General features: G+C 37.9%; 1 protein-coding gene across 1 annotated transcript in view; it reads right to left on the reverse strand.

Annotated features, from left to right (window-relative positions):
• Tsp2A (tetraspanin 2A) overlaps positions 1-22,390 on the reverse strand; it is a 56,263-nt gene extending 33,873 nt beyond the window's left edge. Inside the window, exon 1 of the mRNA XM_066289701.1 lies at positions 22,164-22,390. Within this exon, the coding sequence (XP_066145798.1) occupies positions 22,164-22,268 (105 nt within the window). The 5' untranslated portion in view covers positions 22,269-22,390. The remainder of the gene's footprint in view (positions 1-22,163) is intronic.
• Positions 22,391-25,972: the final 3,582 nt, after the last annotated feature.

Genomic DNA, 25,972 nt, shown 5'->3' on the forward strand with positions numbered 1-25,972 from the left:
TTTTACTTTCGTTGAGTGCATAGAATGGCTTTTGAACGTAGAGGGTCGTCATTTGCTCAGATTTCATATGTTCACCCAAATATTGCTTTTAGTGTATAGTATACAGGGTGATTTAGAACTATGAGATCAAACTAGGAACGATTCAATGCAACACTAGAAGACATATGAGCGTAAGAACACATGGTCGGAAATGTTCCTCTAAAGCGTTACGGTTTCATGAAGTTTTAAGGCAGTTACGTGCAAAAATGTGTTTTATCGAGTTTTAGTACGTTTCATTTTAATTTGTTTCTACAAAATAACTCTACAGTAATTGTTCATAGTGTTACCTCTGAACTCGAATGAACCTGTTAAATATTTTTTGCTAAATGTTTATCTTAGCCAAGACTGGTAATAGAAATTTTTAATCGTCAGCTCGGACAATATTGAATCGGTAGAAGTCGCCCAGTTTCGTGGTCAGTGGAAACAGAGCAAGATCTGATTACACGAATTACTGCAGCGTTTGAAATCGTTCAAAATGATTATGCACGATATGCGAAAGCATGTATGCGTCATTTAAATAGCTGCACTCAAGTTCACGGATGACATTTTGAATAATAAGTTTAGTGTAATTTTGTACAAATAAATTGAAATAAAACTTTCTCAAAATCGATAAACTACATTTTAGCACATATGTAATTTCCTTAATTAAAGCACTATAACGCCATAGTGCCTTAGAAAGGCAATACCGCATAGGGGTTTTTATACTCAAATGTCCTCTATTGTTTCATTGATGAGTCCCTAGAAATTTGATATCATAGTTCCGAATCATTCTACATCCTCATATAGCGTTCTCTAACAGATTTCAAGATATTGCTCACTTTATACAAATGCAATTTAATCAGGCATTTTTTCTGTTTAGAACCTTTTCCATTACTTTAAATGGGACAAACTGAATGTTAACACGATTTTCAAGCCTTTTACCTCTAGGAAAGAATATTTCAATAGACAAACCTATATCGATTTTTCGTTTCGACAAAGCTTAGAACATGTTTTTCCCCATTCAAAGGCATGAAGCTCGATGATTTTTGTTACTCGAGATACTTTGTAATTTTTTTTGTATGTGTATGTATGTTCCCTATACTTCATAGAACTGCAAAATTGGCAAGTGAATTCAATACGCAAATTGACACCTCTATAAAACAGAATTTTGTGTCGGTTTGTTTGCAATATTTTTCCAAATGGAGTTTTGGAAAATCGTTTTCATACATTTTTTTTTTGCTGTTGCAAAGGAAATAAACCCGAATGCACGACATTGATTTCCACCGGGTATTTTCGCAGCCCGTAATCAGATAACTGGGAAATATAAAGTTCGTTAATACTGTTTGGAAACACCGTAACAAACCGATAAACGAAAATAACCAAGGGCTGAAATAAATTACGTCGAACCAAAGAGGAAATTCATGTAGAGACGATAAAACTAACTTAATTGAGGGTTGTATTTTTGTGCGAGCGGTAGGTAATAAACAAAATTTACCTTCCTTCTCGTTGGGGGTAATTAAGTGCCCGAAGAAACACGCACATTACTACAATAATTAGATTGAAGTTTAATTAGCCTTTGATGGGCCGGTTACAGTGGCCAATCACAAACAAAATATCATTAACATCGTGAATTTTGTTGAGTTACAAAGCTAGATAATGCCAGTCTAAACGGTAATTAGCAGATTTATTTAGCCATAAACAATCGCTGATTCAAGCAAATATTACATTTCAAATCAATTACCCATAAAACAAAATTTGGTCATCAATTTTCTGCCCTTGTTTAATTCACAAATTAGCAAATAATGGGCTTTATTGGAATATTAACGTTTATATTAATTTAAATTTATCATACGTCCGTGTGGTAGTCCAATTAAGCAGCTCATATGATTTATATGCACACAAGGCAAACACAACATTCGATTCTCCCTTAGGATGTTTAGATGGGTTAGATGATGTCTGTAATAAAGGAGGAACATAGAGCTACTCTATTATACAGAGCTCTTGAGATAAATAGATCTTCGGATGATTCGAAAAGTTGAAGTTCGTGGCAGTAACTCACGTTAATTACCGAGATGAGGCAAAATGTCTGAATGTAAAATAGTTCAATCTTGCACTGTAGTTTTTCTAGAGGTACGCGAAATGTAAACAAAAGCTCTATCGCCAACAGAAACTTCACCTGAAAACAAAATAGAGCGTTGTTGTGGAAATCCCCGAAACGTGATTGAAAAGCATCTGTTGGCATGAAACATTTACGAATAGCACTAGATGAACTTAGAGCGCTGTTTACCTGAAATGATCAGATTTAGAGCCTTTATACCGAGTTATTTTTTTGCTGAGGATTTCGAAAATAGATCACGTACAATTTAGTGTTTGCTTTTCGATTAGGAGAGGGTTGCAAAAATGAAGATCGGAATTCCTTTACGTTCCTCGAGTCAACAGTCTGGCGTCGCTCGTTCCACTCCAACAATACACGCTTTAAGATAGAGTTTTTCGGGCGGGGATTTCTCTTTTGTTACTTGTTCCGTGAAATTTATTTCGCCAATGATAAAGGTAAAAATATGTAGCAGAATTTCCGAGTGCAACATCGTAAAGTCGGGCTGCTTTTATTGGGTTAGCGTCTGCAAGAAACCGGAATTTATTTCCGAAAGGAGAAATCGATTCGCGAAGCGGTGGTGGCTTTCACTCGAATGCGAGGGGAAGAAATGTTGCAACGTTATTAATGATTTCATTAGAGAAATTATGCTTTCTTTTAGTTTTTTTTGGGGATTAACGTCAGTAGGCTAACTGCACGCTATTCTCAGTTGAAACTACCCGAAAAAGATCTACCTCAAATCAACGTTTTGGAACGATCGCATGGCTCCTTAAAAAAAGAACCGTCATTCCTCAATAAATGGGCAGAAAAATTTCTCACATTTTTGACATCTTTTTTCAGTACATTTTAGTTAGTTTTTCTACTAATTTTTCCAAGGAAGATTTTGTCACCGGCACAAAATGCCGGGGAAGGTATTTATCCGCACCCTTAATAAATTCCACCGCTTTAACGATGCCTACTGTTGTGTGAGGCGTTACAAAAAAGTAATTAAATAAAACATGAACAGTTCGCCTCAACGGTATGCAACATACATATTTAGAAACGTTATTAAACTGAACCAGTCCGCATTTCTTCAGGAAAATTCCAGAATATAAAATTGTCTAACCACCAGTTTGTAGCAAGCCTAATTGGCAACTATCATGGAAACATCCTCTGGGGCCTTTTTTAGAAGAAAGTCGACCTTCGTAGCGATTCTGCAGCCATTTGAGTGCGGCGCACGCCATATCCCCCAATATGGCCGGCTATCAGCCATCGTTCCCCATCTCCATAAACCCCAATACATTTCTGACGTTCGACTCATCCGGTCTCATTGGGGAAATGCCCCCCCTAGTCGACAAGGATAGTCCTATAGTAATGGCTTAGGTGGAATTGGCACAATAAACATGGGAAGTTGGGACGTTTTCGTGAGCAGAATAGCCCTCTCCGAGCCAATTTTTCTAAAACTTCCGATGTTCTTATTATGACGGTTTTGCTGGGTAATGAGCACGAAGGCCGGGGACTATTATCGCGGAGTTATTGAATCGGTTAATTGGATTTGGGTGCACACTGGCGGTCAAGCGGAACTCAAATTAATGCCGATCAAGTGTCAATTAAGGTCAACTTTTTCCCCCTCTAAAAATTAACATTTGCTCGCCTGGATAATTATTGGTAACCACATCATTTCCGATTGAATTAGCGGCCTGATCATTCCATTTTCTACGGCAAAATATCGGGGACGTGCTGAAATTAATCGGCGGACTCCGGCACATCAGTTTCGGTTTTCCTCATTTCCGTCTGCCGTTCATTTTCGATTTTCTCTCGATAAACGCCGAAGCTGACTGATGTTGCGGTTGTTCTTAATGCTTCAGACCATCCACGTCGTAGATTTCGACTGATCACTTTCAATTGTTCAATTCATTTGTGACAGGGCCTACGGCTTTTTTACTCCGAGAAAACAAAAACAAATGTGTCGTGTTAACTTTTCGATATAAAGGACAAGATATGAATCTATTGTCCCGTAAGTTGGCCCATTAGTGATATATTCACGAGAAAGGGAATAATGAAGTGGAAACAATCGAAAATAAATAATCGGGGTTGTAGTCACAATGAAACAAAAGTAAAGCACCTCCGGGGTATGAAAAAAATATCGCTATTATTAAGAGATTAAAGTTTTCTTCAAATTGTCCCTGTTACCACATGAACTGCTGTGAGTATTGCCAGTTCATTCGGCAAAAGGAAGCCTTAATGTCCGGCCTAAAATCAATATACAGGTGTAGGTAATGGTTTCCTCAATCACCCGCTCTTTGTTATGAATACATTATATACGTATGTTTGATTCTCTTTATTATTTTACATTAACACGTTTTTCGTCGAGATGTCTGTATGTAGTCTAGATTGACGCCACCACATCTTTTCATAATTTATTGCCAAGATTTCACCTGGAAATTTCTATATTCTCGTTTCTTCTTGAAAAATCTAGAAGCTTCTCTGGCGAGTCTATTTTATGAAATAAGTGGCTTAAAAACTTCTAGTAGAGATTTTGATCACACAATATTACTAACACTGTTAACCTGAACTAACCTAAATTAGCGCGCACGGATTCCATTGTATGCAGACTGACATCGGTTACCTTAAGCGGCCCCTTAACACAATCAATATCGTTTTGAGGTTATTCACGGGGAATTTTCGACTTTCCAGATTCAGGAATCGTTCCAGTTTTTGCGAATCGAAGTAGAGTGTGATTACGATAAAACTCCATTAGAGAGTTTTTGATGCAACACCCAAGTTATTAACAAGAGTAATTTTTTTTACTAACTTCAACACTCTGTACAATCAGAATGAAGTGCCAGAGAGAAAAGTGTCATGAGAAAAGTCTAATTATTTTCGAACGAAAAATTGCTACTTAGCGAATTGACCTACTATTACGAGATCCTCTGTAAGCAATCTCTTTTCGTTCGGGGGGTTCGCTTGAAGAAGTTTCAACTGAAAATTACATGCGAAGAAGGCAATTTGCTTCGCTTGCATGAGACAAGTCCCTCCTGCAGTTGGCGGGCTCCGTAATTTCCATTGTATGACAGACAGGATTACTCAGGTACGCAAACATGGTGCACTGTTCACATATTAAACAAAGTCAGACCACATCAGTTGCAAAGGCCAAAACGGTATTGGTTTCCCTATTACGCTATCGTCGGGGTTTAATTTACTGCGACAAGCAAACAGGAGTGTCAATAACAAAGCCCTGTGATTCTCGCCCTAACCTGAGGTGACCACCTTAAATTAGGTTTCATTACACACCGTAATGGAAAAGCACTAAAGGTAAAGATGCACGTGGAAAATATGAGACTCTAAAGCGGGGTAACCAATAATAATTTATTGAAAATGGCTGAGCCAAGAATCTCCGAATACTGCTAAAAGCCTGCAGGCCTTGCAGGAATGTACGACCCAATTTTGCTATCAGGATAGAGCAATAGAGAAAGTCTTGTTTAACTCGGGTGCTCGGGAAGAAAGATCTAAATCGAATTTGAGTGTAGATTATGCAGTTCTAGACGCGGAATTCCATTTAATCCGAGATAATACATGATAGGTAAATGCTGATTCGAATGCTCAAACAGGAAATTAATTTTCGATTCAATGGTATTGCCGTATTAAACCACAATCACCCGGTAGGCTACAAGAGAAGTACCTTCTTTGGTAAGGAAAACAACACCGGAGCGAAATTAAACAGACGTTTTTAATGAATGTTTTAATTCCAGTTGTAAGAAAACAGATCTTCCCTCGTTATGCTGTTGGATCCAATTCCACGTTGTTTTTCCTCTATTAATTAGAACGAAAGCTCATTTGTATGTTGCATATCAGTTAACAAATTAACAGCCCTGCGGAATTAATTAAAATATATCTAAAAGTTGTTGGTAACTTATAGTACAGGCATTTTAGTGAAGGGCTGGTTCAAAGAAGTTTCCTGAAACTTATACAGTGTTTAAATCCCTACAAGATGAATTTAATTTGATTTCGTCTCGGTCGTTTTTGCCGAGTTCAGGAACGTGATCCAGGGAGAGAAACTTAAGATTGTAACTCGTCCCTTTGAAATTAGATTCATTGTTGAAGGTGTGAATTTCGAAGTTAAACAACGAAGTGTGAATTGCAACTTCTGCTCTATATAACCAGTGAGATAGAATTCTTCAGGAATAATTGCCGTCCCCAATGTCTCTACTGTTTATCCCCATTATTCCGGTCAAGAGTAAAATATGCAGGTTAGTTAGCTTGCAAATGACGAGGGTGCCATTCCCTCATTAATTAGCAAATTCTCCACTCCGACTAAGATCCAAATATATTGCGTCGTCTTCCATCCACGTTTCCATTCCCACACTACTCCTTATACTGACAAATGTTGTGGCCGAAGCAAACGCTTGAACCGTTGTCGCTATAGCTTCGCCCATTTACCCTCGATGGTGGCACTTTATTACTACTGCTCGGTAATTACACCTAAAATGGCCACGATTTTAGTTGAAGTAACTTCCCTTAATGTCCGTTCTATTGGGGATTTTTCCTTTGGAAAGGCTCCAGCGGAGCCCAATGATAATTTAGGCAATTCTCCTTATATGCCTTAATTAAGTTCTAAATGGAGTGTTACATTTACAAATCTTGAGAAATATAGAGGAAAATCTTTGAAAAAGCGGTGAGAGAAACTGCTCCTAAGGGAGGAGGGTGCTTTTACTACTTACTCCTTTGAGGGTTCCTCATATCCCTGATCGTATCTGAATTCAGTGATTCCCGTGCATATGTAATATTTGGTAATATCACTTTCTTGTTGCGCCCCCGCGTCAGGTAAAACGTGGAAGCAGTAATATCCCTTCGCTCGTAAATGTTGTCTCGCCGGTGAAAAATACGTTATTATTTCGTGTATATTCAAAATATCTCTTTTCTCTTCGTGTATTCAAGAGCCTACGTCGATGACATCCAGACTTCATAACGCGCGCAATCTCTTGTGGATTTTGTCTCGTGGATTGACAAGGTTATTGCATTTTATTATCCTTTCCTCTCTGGCATTGACAAGTGAGGAATATGCTTAAGCAACCTCGAACGTAAACATCCAGAGGTGGTGGGTCTGGGCTGCGGGGAGGCCATGCTCTGCGACGACGAAGTCCGATCTATTTTCCAGGATAATTTTCATTTAGCAATTACCCACGACCGTGATCTTGACGACTATCTAATTCAAACCTACAGTATTGGCCGTAATTATTGCAACTTTTAAAATTGACTTATATTTTTGTGCAAATAAAAAGGGATAAATACGCCAACCTGCACATAATCATTTATTAAACCACCTTTACTTATGAGAAAAAAGGAATGTATTATCTCTTTTTATATTCACTGGTACAAACAAATTGTTTTTCTATGGGAGCAAAATTATTGCAACGAAACTGTTTTGTTTAAATAATTAATTATAACAATGAAAAATAAAACACATTTTTCATGTTGAATGTAATATCCTTTAGCCCTCATTATATCTGCCATTCTATTTGCTATAAAATTAATTAATTTCTCAATTATAGCTAAATCCATTTCTGACCAAGCTTTTAATAGTAACTCGAATAGTTCCATGCCACTTTTTACTTTTCGGTCCGGAATTTTCTGGTCCAAGATTTCCTATAACTTCTCAATTGGATTGAGTTCAGGACTCTGGGACGGCCACTTCATAAGAGGTATTTTTTGCTGTTCTAACAACTCTTTGATCAATTTGGAAGTATGCTTTGGATCGTTATCATATTGAAAGGTGAATTTAAGCGGCATGGCCTCATCCGTATAGGGTTCCAAAACGTTCCTCAGAATGTCTCTGTATATAAACTTGTCCATCCTTCCCTCAATTTTGTGTAAAGGACCCATACTAAATGACGAAAAGCGCCCTCACACCATTACAGATCCTCCGCCATCTCTCACAGTGGGACAATTTTATTTTGAGTCCAATCTCCGGCCCTTAGGTCACCTTACGTGTACTACACGATCACTTGTAAATAAATTAAACTTCGACTCGTTACTAAATACGAACCTTTTCCAATCATTTGGTGTTCAGTGAATGTGATTTGAGCAAAGGTTTTTTGGTAGGTCTATAACTATTTAACCCATTTTAAGAAAGTCTTCGCCTTATTGTTCGACTTGAAAGGCCAGATGGTCCTGCTTGGTTGATTTCCCCCAGGATTTTCGTTGAAAACAGCAAAAGGACTTTTTTTCGCAATATTTAAAATGTTTCAGTCCAATTGCTTGGAGGACTTTTTTGGTTTATCAGTGTTTTTTGATGGTATTATACTACGAGAACGAAAACTTTTTTTGATGTTTCTCGACACTGTCGATTTGTGAAGTTGTAAATTTCTGTCTATTTCAAGTGGCCTCAGACCATTTTTATAAAAATTAATCACTCTGGTTCTAGCACGCTTTACTTCGAGCTACGAGGGAAAATTCACTAAATAATAATCGAATACAACTGAGAAGCAAAATTTTCTCAAAAACAAACACGAAAAAATAAATAGTTGCAATAATTTTGGCCAGCACAGAAACACAATTTGTTTACACCAGTGAATATAAGAAGAGAAAGTACGTTCCTTTTCTCTGACAAGTAAAAGATAGGAATGTATGTACAGGGTGGCGCATTTGCTCTCTCGACTTAAGCAAAAATATAAATGAATTTCAAAAGTTGCAATAATTATGTCCAATACTGTAGCTCGCTGTTCTACGAATAAAAGTGACCTTTTCAAGCAGCAGTTAAGCTCCAAATATGCAAAGAAAAGGAAATGATCTGTCCTCAAATGTATTTTGAAACAAACAGTTACAGCACTAAATATTAACCGAGAACTGATGTTGACAATCGAAATTTCCACTTGCGAACAAGGAAAGTGAGTGTAATGGTGAGAGTTACGGGAGCTTCCCGCTTTTTAAATTGTGTGTCTTCTGCGCATGCAAAACACCACTAATGGAAATTGGCGCGAGCTTTTTGGTCCCCTGCTCGTAAATCCTTGGGCTTTATATTTATGGAAGGGATTTTGACCACTTGACCGGAGGATTCTATGTGCCAGAGCAGGAGGAATGCCAAGTCTGGCTCCTTCCCTGCATGTGTTACTTGTAGGATCCTTTTTCCTCAAGAAGCACGAAGCCGGCATAGGTATACTCCACGTATTTCTAGCGGTTTTCCTCTGTAACATAACACACGCCAGTTCCCCACGTGAAATAACAGAAGTCAATGGCATAGCATGGGATTCGCCTGTCACGTAACAACATAACATATGTCGGTTTCTCTAGAGAAAGCTCCTGACTTGCAATAATAAATGTCAGTGGTGTAGCATGGCACTCGCGAAAACAATCTCTATTCTCTTCGGAAAATAACCAAGTCCCCGAGAGGTCTACAGATTCTTACTTGTCTGGCCTACGAATCGGTTCTCATTCCTTTCTTGCTCATTGGCTTAAATTCTTCCCGAATGTCTCCTTCTAATGACTTAACTGTGCCAATACAAATATTGAACTTAATCAATATGTTCGGTTGACCGATGGAATTTCAATTAGATCGAGGGAATTTCAGGTCGTGCATTGTTCAGTCACGTAGGTATTTGCCAGTTTAGGACTATTTGCCCTAACTTAATTGCCACGTTGAACTAACACAAGTCGGTTCGAAGACTGGAGGAGAAAGGGGGCACTGTGCGGAATTCAAATTTCGCTCAAATTGTTTGAAAAGTAGGAGTAAATAACCTCAATCTGACAAACGCAAACGCGTCCTTAGACGATTCAGTTTCTCTCGCCAGGACTAATTAGATATTCACCCTTCCGAAACCTGGTTTGTATCTTGATATCCCCCATGAGATATATAACTAGATCGTCAGTGTGACGCGGAAGTAATAAGAAATCCTCTTAAAGCCAAAGCTACGTCTTAAATTTGCAATTATTTGCCTTTAGGCACCTAATAAGAACCAAAGCACTTTCGTTTCAAGACGAACTTTGCAGCTTTTATTGGGTAATTTCCATCCTCAAGCAAATGTCTTGTAATTAAACCTTATAAATTAGGTTTAGTAGGCAGGCATCTTAAAGATGATCCAACTAAATATTGCTATTCACCTGAGAGGTTGAGGCGTTCTCCAGTTTATGTCTCTTCATGCTGTTTTAAAGAAGTCACAATTCAATAACTTTCCACTCGATTTGGCAACATTGTCGGCTCGCGAATGGTGTTTCTGTGCATATCGGGCGTCCGTTCTTGAAGCAAATGCTAGACGCCGAGTTGCCACATTTCCATTAAATTACCTATAGGGCAGTGGATAATAATGCTTGAAGGTGTTTGATTTATTGACTATTATGTCGGATCAGTAATTTATTACTCTTGGATGTGGCGTGTCCAGAGCATTATCATTTAAATAAAATAGCACTTTTTCTATTTTCCGTCTCGATCTTTTCCTCGGACAGTATTGTAATAGTAAAAAAGACATTTTTGCTTTAGTTAGCAACATTTCCTGCCAACATGAATTCGACTTCCTATCCAAATGTCAATGTCTGGCGCACATCGCTGGAAATGAGTGCTAAGTGCGTAGCTGGCATTTTGCTGGTGGTGGAATGTAACAGTCGGGGTTCCAAAAATGCCACATGGCAAGAAAGGGAGGGACGGAGACTACATGGTAATGTCGCCGGACAACTGACAGAACAGGAACTACTCTTTCCATTCAAAAGTTATCCATGAATTGAAATAAATAACGGCAACACTGTTACCAGATTCAACCTCCTAGAAGAAACAGCAGCAGTGTTTTTTCCCGTTTTATTCCTTTTGTTTTTGGAAAATCGAACAAACACTGCGGCGGAATTGGAGAAAATGATGTTTCTTACGTGTTATATGTCCGTTGATACGCCGGCCCATAACACATCTCTGATGAATAAATCACGTTTGAAGGTCGCTAATACACGGTGTCCTAAAAATGGGGTTAATTTTAATGGAATGCTGCTAATGGTGCGCTATGTCCACTTCTTGTATATAGATTACTCGCATTGTGAGTTACCAACAATTAGTGAAAGAGCGATGGCTAAGGGTACTCGGCACGTCAAATAACGATAATGGCCGTCATTTTGGGCACCAAATCGGCGTGAAATTTGAGAGCAAGATGTAACTAATGTCTTTTAGTTGAGACTGATAATATTAACGCTGAGCCAACCAATGGCAATCGCAAAACTGGTTGACGATTTAATCAGCAGGCCGCTTTAACGTTTCATGCGGCCCAAAATGGCAGCTAATGTCACGTTGAAGCTTGTGACATCTGTCTTCCGTTTTATTATTGCTCCACCGAATGATGTATAGACAACTGGGCGTAGCAAGGAACGGCTATAAAATGGCTCCCATTTTTTAGCCGCCATGTATTCGTGTCCCCTTGACGTCATTTTGCCGCAGAGATTCGTCATATATGCAAAGACCTTAGTCCTTGCTTTCAACTACTCGAATTTCGTACCATCGATATATTATATCAATCATAAAGTTAAAGCCTAATGCATCTCGGTGCTCGAGCATGGAAGACAGTCTCCCATTTTTCAGGTACAAAGATTTGATTAACGATCGCTGGAAGCCAAATGACATTGCCATGATCCTGCGATTTTCCATCGATAGTCGATCCACTTTAGTATTTAAATTTGCTCTAGTGGAACCTGAAGAGGACGTTGTGTGGTATTCCGCCCACACGCAACATCGATCAAAATAGTGGAATAACACGCTTATCTATTTCATGTATAAATCTGCATACATTACCGCAAGAGAACAGCTCCCTGCCTATATCCGACAGACACTTGAATCTTGTTAACCATGATTCACTTTTCTCGCTAAGGTTACATTAATTTAAATTTCCTTTAACACAATTTGTGTTTTCCCGAGAAATCCGCCTTCGGGAGAAGGGGAGCGAAGTAATCTACGATGTCAGAAAAATCGCTCTGGCGTGAAATAATTCCACCCCGTACCTTATTTATGTCTTTCCACCTTTGCAAGGAAGAAACGGGAATACATTACGCCAGTCCTGCACTGATGCCCTTGTATAACTCATCCGCATTAAACATTAGATACTATTAAATGTAGCATTTTGATAAGGCACAAAACGAATAATAAAATCCTATAGAATATTGAAATATAGCTTTGATATTCCACTTGTTTATGCAGGCAATTTCTCTCTTTGGGATTTGAAATATTACCATTGTTTTCTTGTCTAGCGTATATAGGCAAACAGATATGCCAGTTTCATCATATCTCCCTTTGCTCGCAGGAAATTTGTTTCCGGCAATCAGCGAGTCCTGCTTGGTACCATTCAGATTTTCTATTCAGGAAAATAGTAGAGTAATCAAAGTTACTTTCAGACAAAGAAAGCGTGTTTTTAATGCTAGAATCGAAATCAAATCTCTACAGAATAGTTTCGAGGGGAACTACAGAATTAATCTCACTTATCGGTATTGCAGATTCATAGGATACCTGCCATTAATTTAGCCTGGCAGCTGGCGTTTCAATATTACATGACCTTTGGAAGTATTCCCAGACATAAACGGGGCTATGGATTTAGAGCTCGATGCTTTCTGCGCCCACCCTGACGAATTTATATGTATTGATGAGGATTTCAATTTGATTGTTAAGTTTGTTATTGCAGTGTCGAAACCGTCTTAATTATTAATCTATAAGCCGGGATTAGTTGGTGCTATAAATTTGGCAACCCGCCATGCAGCCAAATGGTACTTGTTCAGGAGGATTCCAAGAAGTCCGGTCGAAGAGCTGACTTGAGGGCAGGTCAAAATCTCCACTTATATTTTATCATACATGGAAATTGTTTATTGTAAAAGCACCCTGACGTCACTGATGAAAATGAGTTGTTGACGACTAACAAATACGGCTTTACCTTTGTTTTTTTTTTATATAATTTTATCTTTGTTAATTGTCCCGTTTTCGGTCCCCCCCCCCCCCCGATGCAGCTTTGACAGATTTTTTCGGGAATTTCGACTAAATCGTCCAAATTTTGAACGCAAAATGTACTTTTTGTACATTCTTTTTGAGTTTTATCCGTATAGATATATGCACATGGTTCGATTTATTATTGTTTCACGTTAAAATATGTTATTTTACGAACCAATCTCCCCAATAAATAATTGTAAATAATGCCGAAACGCTTAATTATACACGGACGTAAACAACTCGTTGCGTCTTTAAATCAATATTTTGAACAAGAGCGAGATAACAAGAGTCCTTTATTGCTTTTAACCGTTGTGCCACCGGTGGGTTTATCCTATATTATTAAAATTGACAAATAATTTTAAAAACTAGGTAGAAAATTGTTCATACAGCGTGTAGCTGCAGCACTTGGCACGTTTTACTCTTGGGGTAGTGTTCGGAAAAATGAAATCTGGGAGCAACTCAGATCAAACGTGAAAAAACGTAGTGGGGTACAAAAGTCATCCACCACGCAATTTTAAACAAACAAAAAAAAAAGCAAAAAATTTGGCGAAATTCGTAATATTATTCATGACTTGCATAAAAATCGTAAGTTTAAGAGATTTATTATCTGTTGTGTCTTTCCCGATCTCCTTGATTAAACCACTAAAGACACCACTAATTTCCAAATTCTGGACATATACATAGAGGACCAAAAGTCCCGTATAAATTCGTTAAAAAGTCAAGTAAATATTTTTCATGAAATTCTGGAACACGTCAAATATTGTTTTTAATTCTACATTCTTTAACGGATCAGATATGTAGGTAAGATTCGCGGTTCAAGGGTGGAGAGAAACGACACAATCCTCTGAGCACTTCTTTATTCTCCGTGAACCGAAAATGGAATCCCGATACAACCCGGTATCCATACACAGAACACAGCCCCTCTTCGTGAGAGAACCGTTAAGATGGAAGGACTGTCCACCCTTTTTCCCACGGGTATCAAACCCCTAAACGTCATTCTCACCTACGCTGAAGGAATTTATAAACAACCCCCTCTTCCCACGTTAATCTGGGGAAGAGCTTGGAACCAAAAGCCTGTACCACTTTCAGATAATACCAATTAATGATCTTAACACAAACAAGAAATGCGAGGGGATTCATGACAGCCCTTTTACCATTTTCTCGCACTTATCTTGGGAGGAATTTAGAGCCAGAATCCCGTGATATTTTCAGATAATTGATTAATAGTTTTAACGTGCACAAAGAATGCTCACATATATGTAGGGTTGCCCGTGTAGAAAATAAATGTACTTGTATTTTTTGTTTTATGAAACCTTACGTACATCGTAACATTTATGGGTTCTTTGAAAAATTCTGAATATATTTCATAAAAGATACCCACGTTTAAATTCAATAATTATTGAAATATTTCGAATGAGAATGGTTTGCTAGCTAGATCGCCCGACCTAACCCCTGTGGATTTTTTTTGTGGAGTTGCAAAAACGAAAACGTATATTTACTTACGACATGGGCAATCCTGTATACATGTCCATTACGTTAAAAAACGCACAAGTAAAAATCATATTTCCTGTGTTCCAGCGTTATCAGGAAAAATATTTTCTTTAACTTTTAATGAATTTACACGGGAATTTTGGTCCTCTATATACATTTTACGTTTAATTTAATAATAGAATTTAAATGTTAAGGAAAACAAGTTACGTTAAATAGTCTTTTGGATAAAGTTAAATGAAAAGAACTCTTCAGTGACTCTCTTTCATCCCTTTGAGTTTTACTAAACGAAATCGGTTTTCAACGGCTGAAGGACCACCGAAGAAGAGGACTCATGGAACTCCCAAACGTAGCGGTAAAATGTTTCGAATTTTCACGATCCTACATGCATGAGAAAAAAGAAGGTTTACGACATTTACTTTTTTTAGACGTAACATGGATTTTTCGGAACGGAACAAGTAGCCATTCCTCAAAAGATGGCGATGCAAAAAGTGTTAGAAAGTTTAGGGTAGATGGTAAAATGCATGTTACACTCATAATAAGGCAAATGGTATTTAATACTAAAATTATTTTTTTTAAGATATATCATTTTTCACGCTGGAACTGAAAACGGTTTTGTCGAAGGCTCGGAAACCATATCTTTGTCAAAAACGCAACTCACCGATTATCATGGTGAAATGAAAAGGGACAATTTTCTCAAATGGTTTAAAGATCGTTTGCTGGAAAATTGAAATGAACAATTGTCATTAACAATAACTCCATATCGGAGTATGCTGTTAGAGAAAGTATCAAATGAAACATCGAATAAATTCAATATTCAGAATTGGTGGTGCACACAAAATATCGCACATTCGACAAATATACCTAAAAGTGAACTTTTCTTTAGGTAGACAGAAAATTTAAAAAGAGTATTATTGGTTTCTTAAACATTTATATTACATGAATCAACTTCCAACAAAAAAAAAAAACGTTATGACAATCTAGCGGAAAAATATGGACATACGGTCTTGTGATTTTCACTGTATTGTTGCATTTTTAATGCAATTGAAAAAATATGTGATATTACGAAAAATTAATAAAATCGACATGTTGATCGAGTGATGTAATGAGATCGTAACATGGCAATTGATTATCTTAAAATGTAGCATGGAGCTCCTGCCATGAGAATTCCCGATATCTGGGAAAAAACACTCGTACATACTGACAAAATTATTTACCAGTGGTACGAAGGGGAGCACATCCTGTATCAAGATGAACTTTTACCCCTAATTATCAGCGTGAAAGTGATATTCGGTCAGATTGTTAGATAGAACTTGCTGTCAATAATTATTTAATAATCATTATTCATTCAATTCAGTCAAGCAAAATGTATTAAAGTAACTTCCAGGTAAATTCGCACTACTTATTACACAAAGTTCGCATACATCTATACTATTATTAAAATTCACCTTAATCCCAGACGCTCCAAAACTGTCAAGTTTGGCAACACTGGGTGTTCGTTGTGCGATGACGTCAGTCTGCTTTTATAATAAACGAATTATACGTATACAGGGTGAGTCTTAAATGGGGCATCAGCTCTGCAGTAGGGTGCGAGCAGACCGTCAGGGAAAATGGGAAAAATAATAGAAAAATTTTGTATGAAAAATTGTTGGAGTTATTAAGCCGTTAAGTGAATAGTTAACTTCTTTATTTTCCAATTTCCTTTGTACTAAAAGCTGAAGCAGGGGAATCGAGGAGTGTTTTTATATCATTTCTTTTTTATTATAACAGCATGGTCGAAAACATAGCGCTTTATAATCATGAACAGAAAACGAAATCAGGCACGTGCTATCCATTCTTGTTGGAGCAATGTTGAAGATGTTAAAAAAAAATGTACTTCTACCTTTTCCACCGGGTCTCCGTTGATTTCTATGAAATGGCGTTGGATTGCTTCTTTGAGTTATTTCAATGTAGGAGACTTAGCCTCGTAGACACATCCCTTCCAAACCCCATAAAAAGAAATCACATAAGGAGAGGTCAGGCGAACCAGAAGGCCACAAAATGTCACCAAATCTGGAAATCCAGGGCCAAGAGCCTTTTTTTATCAATGACCATCCTCTTCATTGATTGTGAACCCAACATAAGATTATGTCACGTGTAGGAATAGAATCACGTCGATTAATATCGAATCTGCGACGTAACTCGCTTTGAATTTTCACTCCTAACAAAACAATCATAAAAGAATATTTGATGTTCTAACGTCCACAACGTCTCCACTGTGCCAACTGAAGGATAATGATAAAATGCCATGAGCCCAAGAATAAAATTCCTGTTAAAGCACAATTTTTCCATTGTAATAGGTCGAGTGTTGCTCGTCCTAAAACGCTTGGTTCCCTTGTCGCATCTTATATTAATCGTTACAACGTACCAATTGGTCCTTCTGGATATGAGGAACTCGAAGCGATTGGATACATCCAACATAAACTTCAAATTTTGAATTTATAATAAAAACATTTTTTATGCAGGCACTCTGAAATTGGACTTGTCAAAAATATTTTACCAATTAAACAATTATTACATTAATCTCTTTCAAATATTTTGAGATGTGCACGTTTAGGTGTTGAAATACACGGATATCATTTCGAAAAGCTGTTATAAAATTCAATAAAATGTTGTTAAATCTATTATTTCTATTTTCCTTAATAATTCCATCAATTTTTCAAACAGAATTTTTCTATTATTCTTTCCATACTCCCTGAGGATTGCCCAGCAAAGTTCTGCAAAGCTATCCGCCGTTTAATACTGATCCTGTAGATTTATGTTATCCACTTGCCCATTAAAATGTATAATTGCTCCCACTGTTCCCCCACGATCCAGTGCTGCGAGAAAAATAAGCCTTTGCTAATCCTGGATCACATAGCTAGTCGTCTTTGTTTATCTCATATAGTTAGAAAAACGCAAACTTTTTTATTTTAAATGGAACCCTCAGTATATTATTTTATTTTTAGAGTTTGCGTAATATTTCAGACATATTTTCTCTATAATTTCTTATATCTAGCCTTTACCATTTTTGAGATATTTTACTATGAATTAAAAACATGCCCCTGTAATGACCAATTTTAAAATTACATGTCTTCGCTGCAATTAAAGACATAATCTTCATATTTTGCAGAGTGTCAATACAGAGACTTAAGCTTACAGTTTTGTTACATACACGGGGTGTCCAAAATTCAACTCCTAACATTCACATTTTTGAAGCCGCCGAAGTCTACTTTTCCAAGCGGGACACCCTATAACTTTAAGCAGTGTCAAGTAGAGAATGCAATTCTCTATCGAAATGTATCAGGGTTATCTATACTCAATCCAAACCATATTCGAAGTAATTAAATTGTATGTGAGTACATAAAATTTAATTATTTCGTAGTATTTATTCATTCTGGATCGTTTTTACTCTTCACATAGTTAATCGTGGAAATATGAATAACGCGTTGTCCTATCATAGATGTAAGTTATCAAAGATTTACCAGTATAAACATGTACTACTAGACTGCTACGAGTTTCACGTAATAAAACCTAATTATTTCGAAAATAGGTATGGGTAAATCTGATATGGTTTGATAGAGAATTACATTCTTCACTTGACACTGCTTAAAGTTATTGAGTGTTTAGTTTTAAAAAATTGACTTTTGCAACTTCAAAAATTCGAATGTTAGGAGCTTAATTTTGGACACCCTGTACAATACTAAGACACATAAATGACTATAGTGTACGTTTTTAATTCAAGATCAAATATCTTAAAAACGAGAAGTGCTAAGAATAAGACGTTATACAGAGAATGTGTCTCAAATATTACGTAGAATCTAAAAGTAAAATAGCACACAAAAGGTCCCATTTACAATAAGCAAATTTACAGTTATCTCCGGTTAAACCGTAAGTGGCAGGAAGTTGAAAATATAAAAAAAGTACACTTTAAAGTTAATTTAACTTCAAATTTTCAATTTCGTATCACCATTAGATCCCAGTAAACTTAATGAACGGGCTGGGTGAACAACCCTGTATAGGGCGGAATTTGAATCAAGAACAATTGCTCAGTGTCGTAGTGTCGCGTCAGGTATTAGGTAGAAGAGTGTCGTTTCAGTTGGGCGATTGTGGTCCTTGAGGTGGAAGAATTTCGCATGTCCTGCAACTTTGAAAATTTTCTCTCGGATTCCGGAAATCGACGTTCTCCTCTGTCTCATACGCCCTTCTCGTCGATATTTTGTGTTTTTCTAACTTGTCGGAAAAGCCTATTTCTCAGTTTTTTCCATTACAAGTTTATTTCATTGTGACATCACCCGGAAACCTCTGGACCGATAAATCAATTTATAAGGGCCTCCGCGACAGCCCTGAAAGCAACGCTTCGTCAAAAAAGGGATATTCGCGGTTATTGAAGACATTTTACCTACATCAATAGGAAGAACACGTTTTTTGCCCCCGCAACCAGGAACTATCTGTTATTCAAAGTGGTTGTGTTGGGGGTGTTAGAACTGGGGCTTATTTCGTTTTTCAGATGATGTAATACGCGACAAAGACGTATAGTCGCGCGATTTCATTCTCTTGGGTGAAATACAGGGAAGATAAATCGAGTGTGTCCCCAGTCGACGTATGACGATCCTGTTCTTGTTACATGTTTGTTTCACTGAGAGAATTTTTTGATAAAGCTTTGCAGCGAAATGGTACTGCCGATTTGTCCCAATAAAGGGAAACAGTCTTGTCGAGAGCGGGATGGTAATTCTCGAGGGAGGAAAATCGGGACATACCGACTTCCTTATGGAATATCACAGACGCAGATGGGAAGCATTGGGAGGGAATTGTTTGAAATTCCTCTCTAAAAAATACTAATTATTTGGGCAGGAGTTATCTCTTAATTATCCGAGATGCAAGGCTCAATCCAACCCCATTTCTACGCCTCATACAGCGTTATTTACGAAACTTGAACACCTCTTATCTCAATTCAGATGTAGATAAAAAATTTCTTAATCTCAAATATGCAGTAAACATTCAGCTTTTTAGTCATCGAGACCCCATAAATAACCGTTTGTTCCCTGAAAATTCTGACTTCAGAACTTTCCATGGAACGCCCGAATTAATTACGACAAGGCAAATTGAAATTCCAGCCTTTATCCGGAGCCATTTGCCCGTTTATTTACCGTGCTTTCTTGCCGACTAGTTCGCATGCTCATTATCGCACTTGTGAGGTAATTTATTTTTATTTATGGAATTTAATTTGGGATGGGGCTGGGGCGTGGGTAAAATGTTTGGGCAACTTTATGGCAACTCCCGAGCTCGGGATATGCTTCTACTCGCGTCGTTTGCGCATTTTAGCCCTTGCTTAAACGTTTTTTGAACGGTTTAACCCTAAATTAAAGTGTGCAGAGGGTCGTCGGCACGTCGGGGATGGGTGACCTTTAGTTAATTTCTCAGCAAAAACCTTAAGGTAAACTGTTGCAAGATTCCTGCACGCGATTTCGACCTCATTAAGGCAAAAAGCAACATCTGAGAACGATTGGCGAAGCGTAGACGAAGCTGTAAATGAACGCTTCGAATCGTCGTGTAAAAACTGTGTGTGGCCTATATTGACTGTCAACGCTTCGCAATCATTTGAAGGATTATTTTTTCTTCGATGATTAAGAAGTTTCAATTTGTTTGAAGAGCGAGTTTTTGCCTTGAAAGTGGGACCGAATGAATATTAATTTGATCAGGGGGGACAAGTTAATTTGTTGCCATCAAACGCAGAGGCAAAGGCGTTACGAACTTAATTAAAATTTGACTATAAATTATTGCGAAGTGATTAAATTTTTGGATGTCGATAACACGCGAGAATCGGCAATAATGGGATGTTGTCAAATTTGGATATTCTCATCGAAATCCCCCTTTGTTGCTTATTAGAGCGAACCTAATGAGAGCGTCACCTTGGCTTCTAAATTAACTTCAAGGCGATTTCCTTCCTTCGGCAATAACTCGATTATCATTACTTCTTCTAAAATTAAACGCGGTGACCGTAAAATGTCTCTGTAACAAAAACATCAAGGAACGGTGGATTTCCTCAATGCCTAACAAATCTTCGATTCAATTGCGGAAAACCGGGTTCTAACTCCCGTTTCAGTGGTAAATCGCGAAAGATACTCAATATAGATTAAGCCAAAACTTCAGCTCCGAATAATTAAATCCAAAGCTACCGCTCGTTAGAATGTATCCCGTATAATTAGAGCTTCGGAAAAGTCATTTAAACTCGATATATCGCGATATAATCCTTGTTTTGTTGGAGTATTACACTGGCGGGTGCAAGTAAATTTGGCATCTCCGAGAACTGCATCAAACTCCTTCCAGAAAACCGTATCAGGAAACTTCGATAACTGTACTTTATGATTTACTCGACACATAAACTACCAGCCATTTTCCGGCTGAAAATACGTAACTTTACTCCCGTTGGTCGACCGAGAAACTTTTCCTGATATTCTTCTTTTATAACGAACGCGATCCAATAAACTAAAGTTTATTGTTCAACTTCTGCTCTAAAAACTTATCGATGTGCTTTTACCTTATTACAAATTTCCCTAATTTCATTTTCATTCTTTCTTAACGTCAGACGTTTAATTTCCCTTTGTACTCTTTAAAAGGTAATTGGCTTGAACTGGATTTGCTGAAACTCTCATTAACATCCATTTCTGTCTTAAAGCATAGCTCTCAAAACTGTCTCAGGCCGATTGCCGTTCTTTTGCTATTGTTGCGTATAAGATTAATCTAAGTCGTAGGGAAATATGGAAACGAGGCTCCAAGAGAGGCAATTTGAAAAGGGAAGGAAAGAGTAACCTCGCAGCTTTGTCACGAGTGCCATAAATTTTATTTTGCAATGCTTTGGGTCGCATTAGGGGATTAGCTGGGATATTCAGGCCATAGAAAATCATACAGGGTGTTTCAGAATTATCAGATCAAACAATAGAAGACTTCTGAGTATGAGATCCCGGGTCCGCACATGTCTCGCCACGGCGCTACGGCCTTATAATGCCTTAGGACAGTTACGTGTCCAAATGCTTTTATTCTATTATTATTAATTTATTTTCAAGCTGAAAATTCTTGTCCTATTGAACGTTTGACAGCAAAGGTGGCTGCATCATGATGGTTCATCTGCGTACTTTTCTGATCAAGCCCGTCATTATTTCCATATTAGTTCGGACAACATTGGATCAACAGAGGTGGTCCAGTTTCGTGACCTGCTAGGTCACCCGATCTAACACCTTTAGATCTTTTTTTACGGGGACATGTAAAGTCTCCGGTTTATGAAACGCCAGTGGGTGCAGAGCGATACCTGATTATTCGAATTACTACGACATTTGAAGTCAGTCAAAACGATTATGAACAATTTTTGGTCAAATTCCCAGAAACCGTGTACATCGTTTAAACAGGTGCATGAAGTTCAAGGACGACATTTTGAATAGTAACTGTCAAAAAACGTATTGAAACTCGATGAACAGATTTTGGCACATAACTGTCTTAAAGCATCATAAGGCCGTAGCACCTCAGGGAAGGTTATACGCAGATGTCTTTTATTGTTAAACTCAACAATTCGTAGAATTTTGATCGCATAGTTCTGAAACACGCTGTATAGGGTCGCAAATAGTGACTCACCCATTCAAGTACGTTGGTGAACAACATCACATATTTGATGACGGAAATCTGGTTCTCCAGTTTCAAAACGTTTCCCTCGCCTTCTCCATCTCCCTTTCCGGCCATTTTTAGCTGATAAAGTTACCACTGGTCTCCGAAAATACACACTGACCCACCTGTGTTCGCCACTGTTAACAGATAGATCACACCTATTTCGACCTGCGATGCTTACTGTAACAAAAGTTTGATAAAATTGCTTCTTTCGTAAGGTGGCGGTCAGGATTTCAATTAACCCACAAGGACATTAAGGATCCGTCACAGTCTAATGCACTAAGTAATGAGGAGCATAAACCTTGATAAGATAAAAACTTTATCTAAGTACGATATCATTAAGCACACAATATTACTGGTGGTTGATTCACCTTTTTATTTGGTAAACCCACTTACTGGGAAATTATTATTACCAGCAAGTGTAATCTATAAGACGTTGATTAATTTTCCGTTTCCGTTCAGAATTGGAAAGCCATAAAAGGTTTTTCAGATTCATTAAATTCTCCCTTAATACGCCTCTGCTTTCTGATCTAAAAATAAACGACCATCAGATCCTACAGAAAATTCAAAACTGATCAGTTATCAAAAAATCAAATTAGATCGCTTACATTAAAGTTATTTACAATTGTTTACGTTTCAGTGGAGGTAAACTTATGACTTATCTACGTATAGACAAATCAGCATAGCAATGGAAACATAATGTCTTAAAATTTAATTTTAAAAAAGCCTTAAAACACCAGAAATCTTGTTTGTATTGGCCTTTTTAAATTTCTTTACAATATTACAGATTATTAATAACGAATTTCCATGATAGGCGTGCGAGGTTTGTTTTTTTCGTGGCGTTCATCGTCTCCAAACCAGTAGTATGTAAACAAGGCAAAAGGAATTTGCTCTTAGGGGATACAGGAATAGGGGGTTCGTCTCACTTTAATTTTCTTTATCCACACTTTTTGCTTTTTTAGTTGGTTTAGTCTGCCTTGTGTTAGAGATCTTGGAGGAGTAAGATCAGCTGGAGGAAATATCGATTCCATAGGTCCGTCTATCTTTATTTCGCATTTAAATTTTCCTGCAACGCTTTTTCAAGTTCAGGACTTATAGCTGCGGCCGCTGACTGAGGAGTTGGTCTTGTTGGAAGACTTAGAGCGAAAGTAAATATCTTTACTTTCTCCTCCCTCGTGACCGCACAGCAACATTGCCAGTACCACGAAGAGATCCGGTGGACACATCTCCTTCTGTAGGAGTCCCAATCTCAGTACCAAGATATATCGTCGTTCCCAGCAACGCCCAATTCCCAGTGACAGTGCCACGCCCCGTACCTATCGACGGTTCCAGTCCCCTATAGTTGGACAGACTAATGTCCATGTTTTTAGATCAATCGGGAGGGATAAAAATGATCTTAAATAACAGGAACTTCATTAACAAATACAGTAATTTGCAGTTGTTCCAAACGATATCTCTAAAATCGTTGATGTTTGCATTCCCTCCCTAATTAGATTGGCCGTTTCAGTTGCAGTTTCGCTCGCAGTTTTCATCCCTGTCGATGTGAGAGCTGCTAAACTTGGAGTAGGTTCTGGATTGGGCGGAGTCAGTCTTGGTGATGCTGGTTGGGCTGAAAGTGGCATTCGACTTGGGGGAGGAGCCAAATCGAGAAGAATCGGAAGTCGGGTTGGAGTTAGAAGAGTTGGTGTGGAAGGAAGCGGGTTGTATTGGGCGGAGTCGGATTAGTTGGTCTAAGAGAAGCTGATTTAACCGCACTTCTTGGAGGTAGTGTTGAATTGGAGTCGGTTTCACGGATCCTGGAGCTCTAATGATCAGATCCGGAACGGGTATAACTTTCTTGTATATCTTAAGTAAATAAATAATTGTTCAATACCTAAAATATATTTCAGCAGTAATCATGATAATGACCTCCACTATATTGAATACAGTACGGAAATGAATCGTTGCTGGTTCATGAAAACATGTTTTCTTGCAAATCTGGGTGTGAATTAGAATTTCAAAGCAGAAAAAGTGCTTTCTTTACGACAACCTTGAAAATGTCTTCATTCTCCACGACTGAATCGTATGTGAGTACGAACGTTATCTAAAATCTAATTAGCATTGCTTTCATCTTAATGTTCCACAGCAGGAGAAACTTAAGAATTTCCATTTTTTAATTTTCTAGATAGCACCGCTTGTATTTTGATGTAAGGAAAAGAGCCTTAAGGCTTTCTAGGTGTGAAAGTGGAAACCGCTGAGTTTGATTGCTTGACGAGGTTGTTTACAGTTCTGTAAACGTAAAGGAAACTTCGAACTTTCCAAGTGCGCAAGAATCAGTGACACAGTTTAATTCAAAGTTCATTTATAATTTCTTAAATATTTGACAAAAAGTATAGACTTCTTACTTGAATCGGCCCCATTACATGTCCCTACCAAACGACCCAAATTTCTAGCTTGCCTCTAAACGAACACACAATGATTCAAAATTTACCCAACAAAAAGGAACTTTTACTAATTAGAGAGCGTTCTTCTCAACTAGAAGCCATGTTGTCACACTTCCTAACCGTCTCGAATCTAAAGATTTCCATGGCAATCGTCCACGTTAGCGCGAAGAATCGATTGTTGGCTTCTCATTATGAAGTTTAATTAATTGGAAAATTTAATTATCGGAATTTCCCAGAATGACTAGACTGCAGGGCATACGCGCCTCCACACAGGCCTTGGGCCAACTTTACTCAATTTACTGCTCTAATAAAACCCTATATGATTGCACAGTGCACCGAAACTCCGAGCCTCAAAGTTGGAAATTCCGCGTTGCATAGTTAGATATAATAAAATTGAATACTGTCTCAATTTTGTTCATAATAGGAAACTAATCAAGGGTACCAAGTTCTCAAGTTTACGTTCTGTGCGAGGAGTTGGGAGAACTTGTGAATCGGTATAATAGGTTCAAAAGACCTTGCGAAGGAGGAGCACTTATTTAGATTCAACCCTTTAGAGTGGAAGATTTATTTTAATTTCGCCTTAACAAGAAAACTTACAATGGACTGCGAATGGCGGGTAGGTGTGACGCGAATTTTTAATTAGCCATAAAGCTTTCTTGCTCAATAAAGGACTTCCCCATTGTCTGTTTTTATCTGCAGAAACTGAGCTGGAATATTGACGTTACCATGTCATAGTTAATTAAAATTTCCCGGGGGACACGTCGAGACAAACAAATTAATAATAATTGTTCGGGGGAACAACAAACAATGAAGATCGGTATCTTTTATAGCGTTTTGAAGTTGAGGCCTCACGAATTGACAGGAAACTTTTTCAATCAATTAATTCAACTTTGTCCTTATCCTGACAAAGCGTCGATAAGAAATTCGAAAGTTTCCGAGTCCTAATTGCTTCTTATTGTAATATTTCAGACGCCCCCTTTTGTTCCTCTAATAAGAAACTTTCTTGTTTTGAACAATTAGGTGTTTTTGTAGGGCAAATTGAGATTTTTTTCCTCGGGAAGCTTTGGAAATACTCTAGACGACCCCGGTGATAAAAGTTTATTTTAGCTCAAAGGCAGTGTTGTTTTCTGAGAAAGCTCTCCTTTCGACTCCCGTTATAGCTGCTCGAACCTTTTATGAGAAAAAGTAAATATCTCGCCGCATATACTACACTAAATGTCCCACCTGGATTTTGTTTAAAACTTGAATTTATGTGGGTCTTTAGGGAATTGTTACCGAAACTCCGTTTTGAGTGCCGACTCCTTACACATATACAGGGTGCTCCCAGAGGGTGTTCCGATATTTAAGGAGCTGATT

This window comes from Euwallacea fornicatus, chromosome 13 (genome assembly GCF_040115645.1).
Source record: "Euwallacea fornicatus isolate EFF26 chromosome 13, ASM4011564v1, whole genome shotgun sequence".
NCBI lineage: Eukaryota > Metazoa > Arthropoda > Insecta > Coleoptera > Curculionidae > Euwallacea > Euwallacea fornicatus.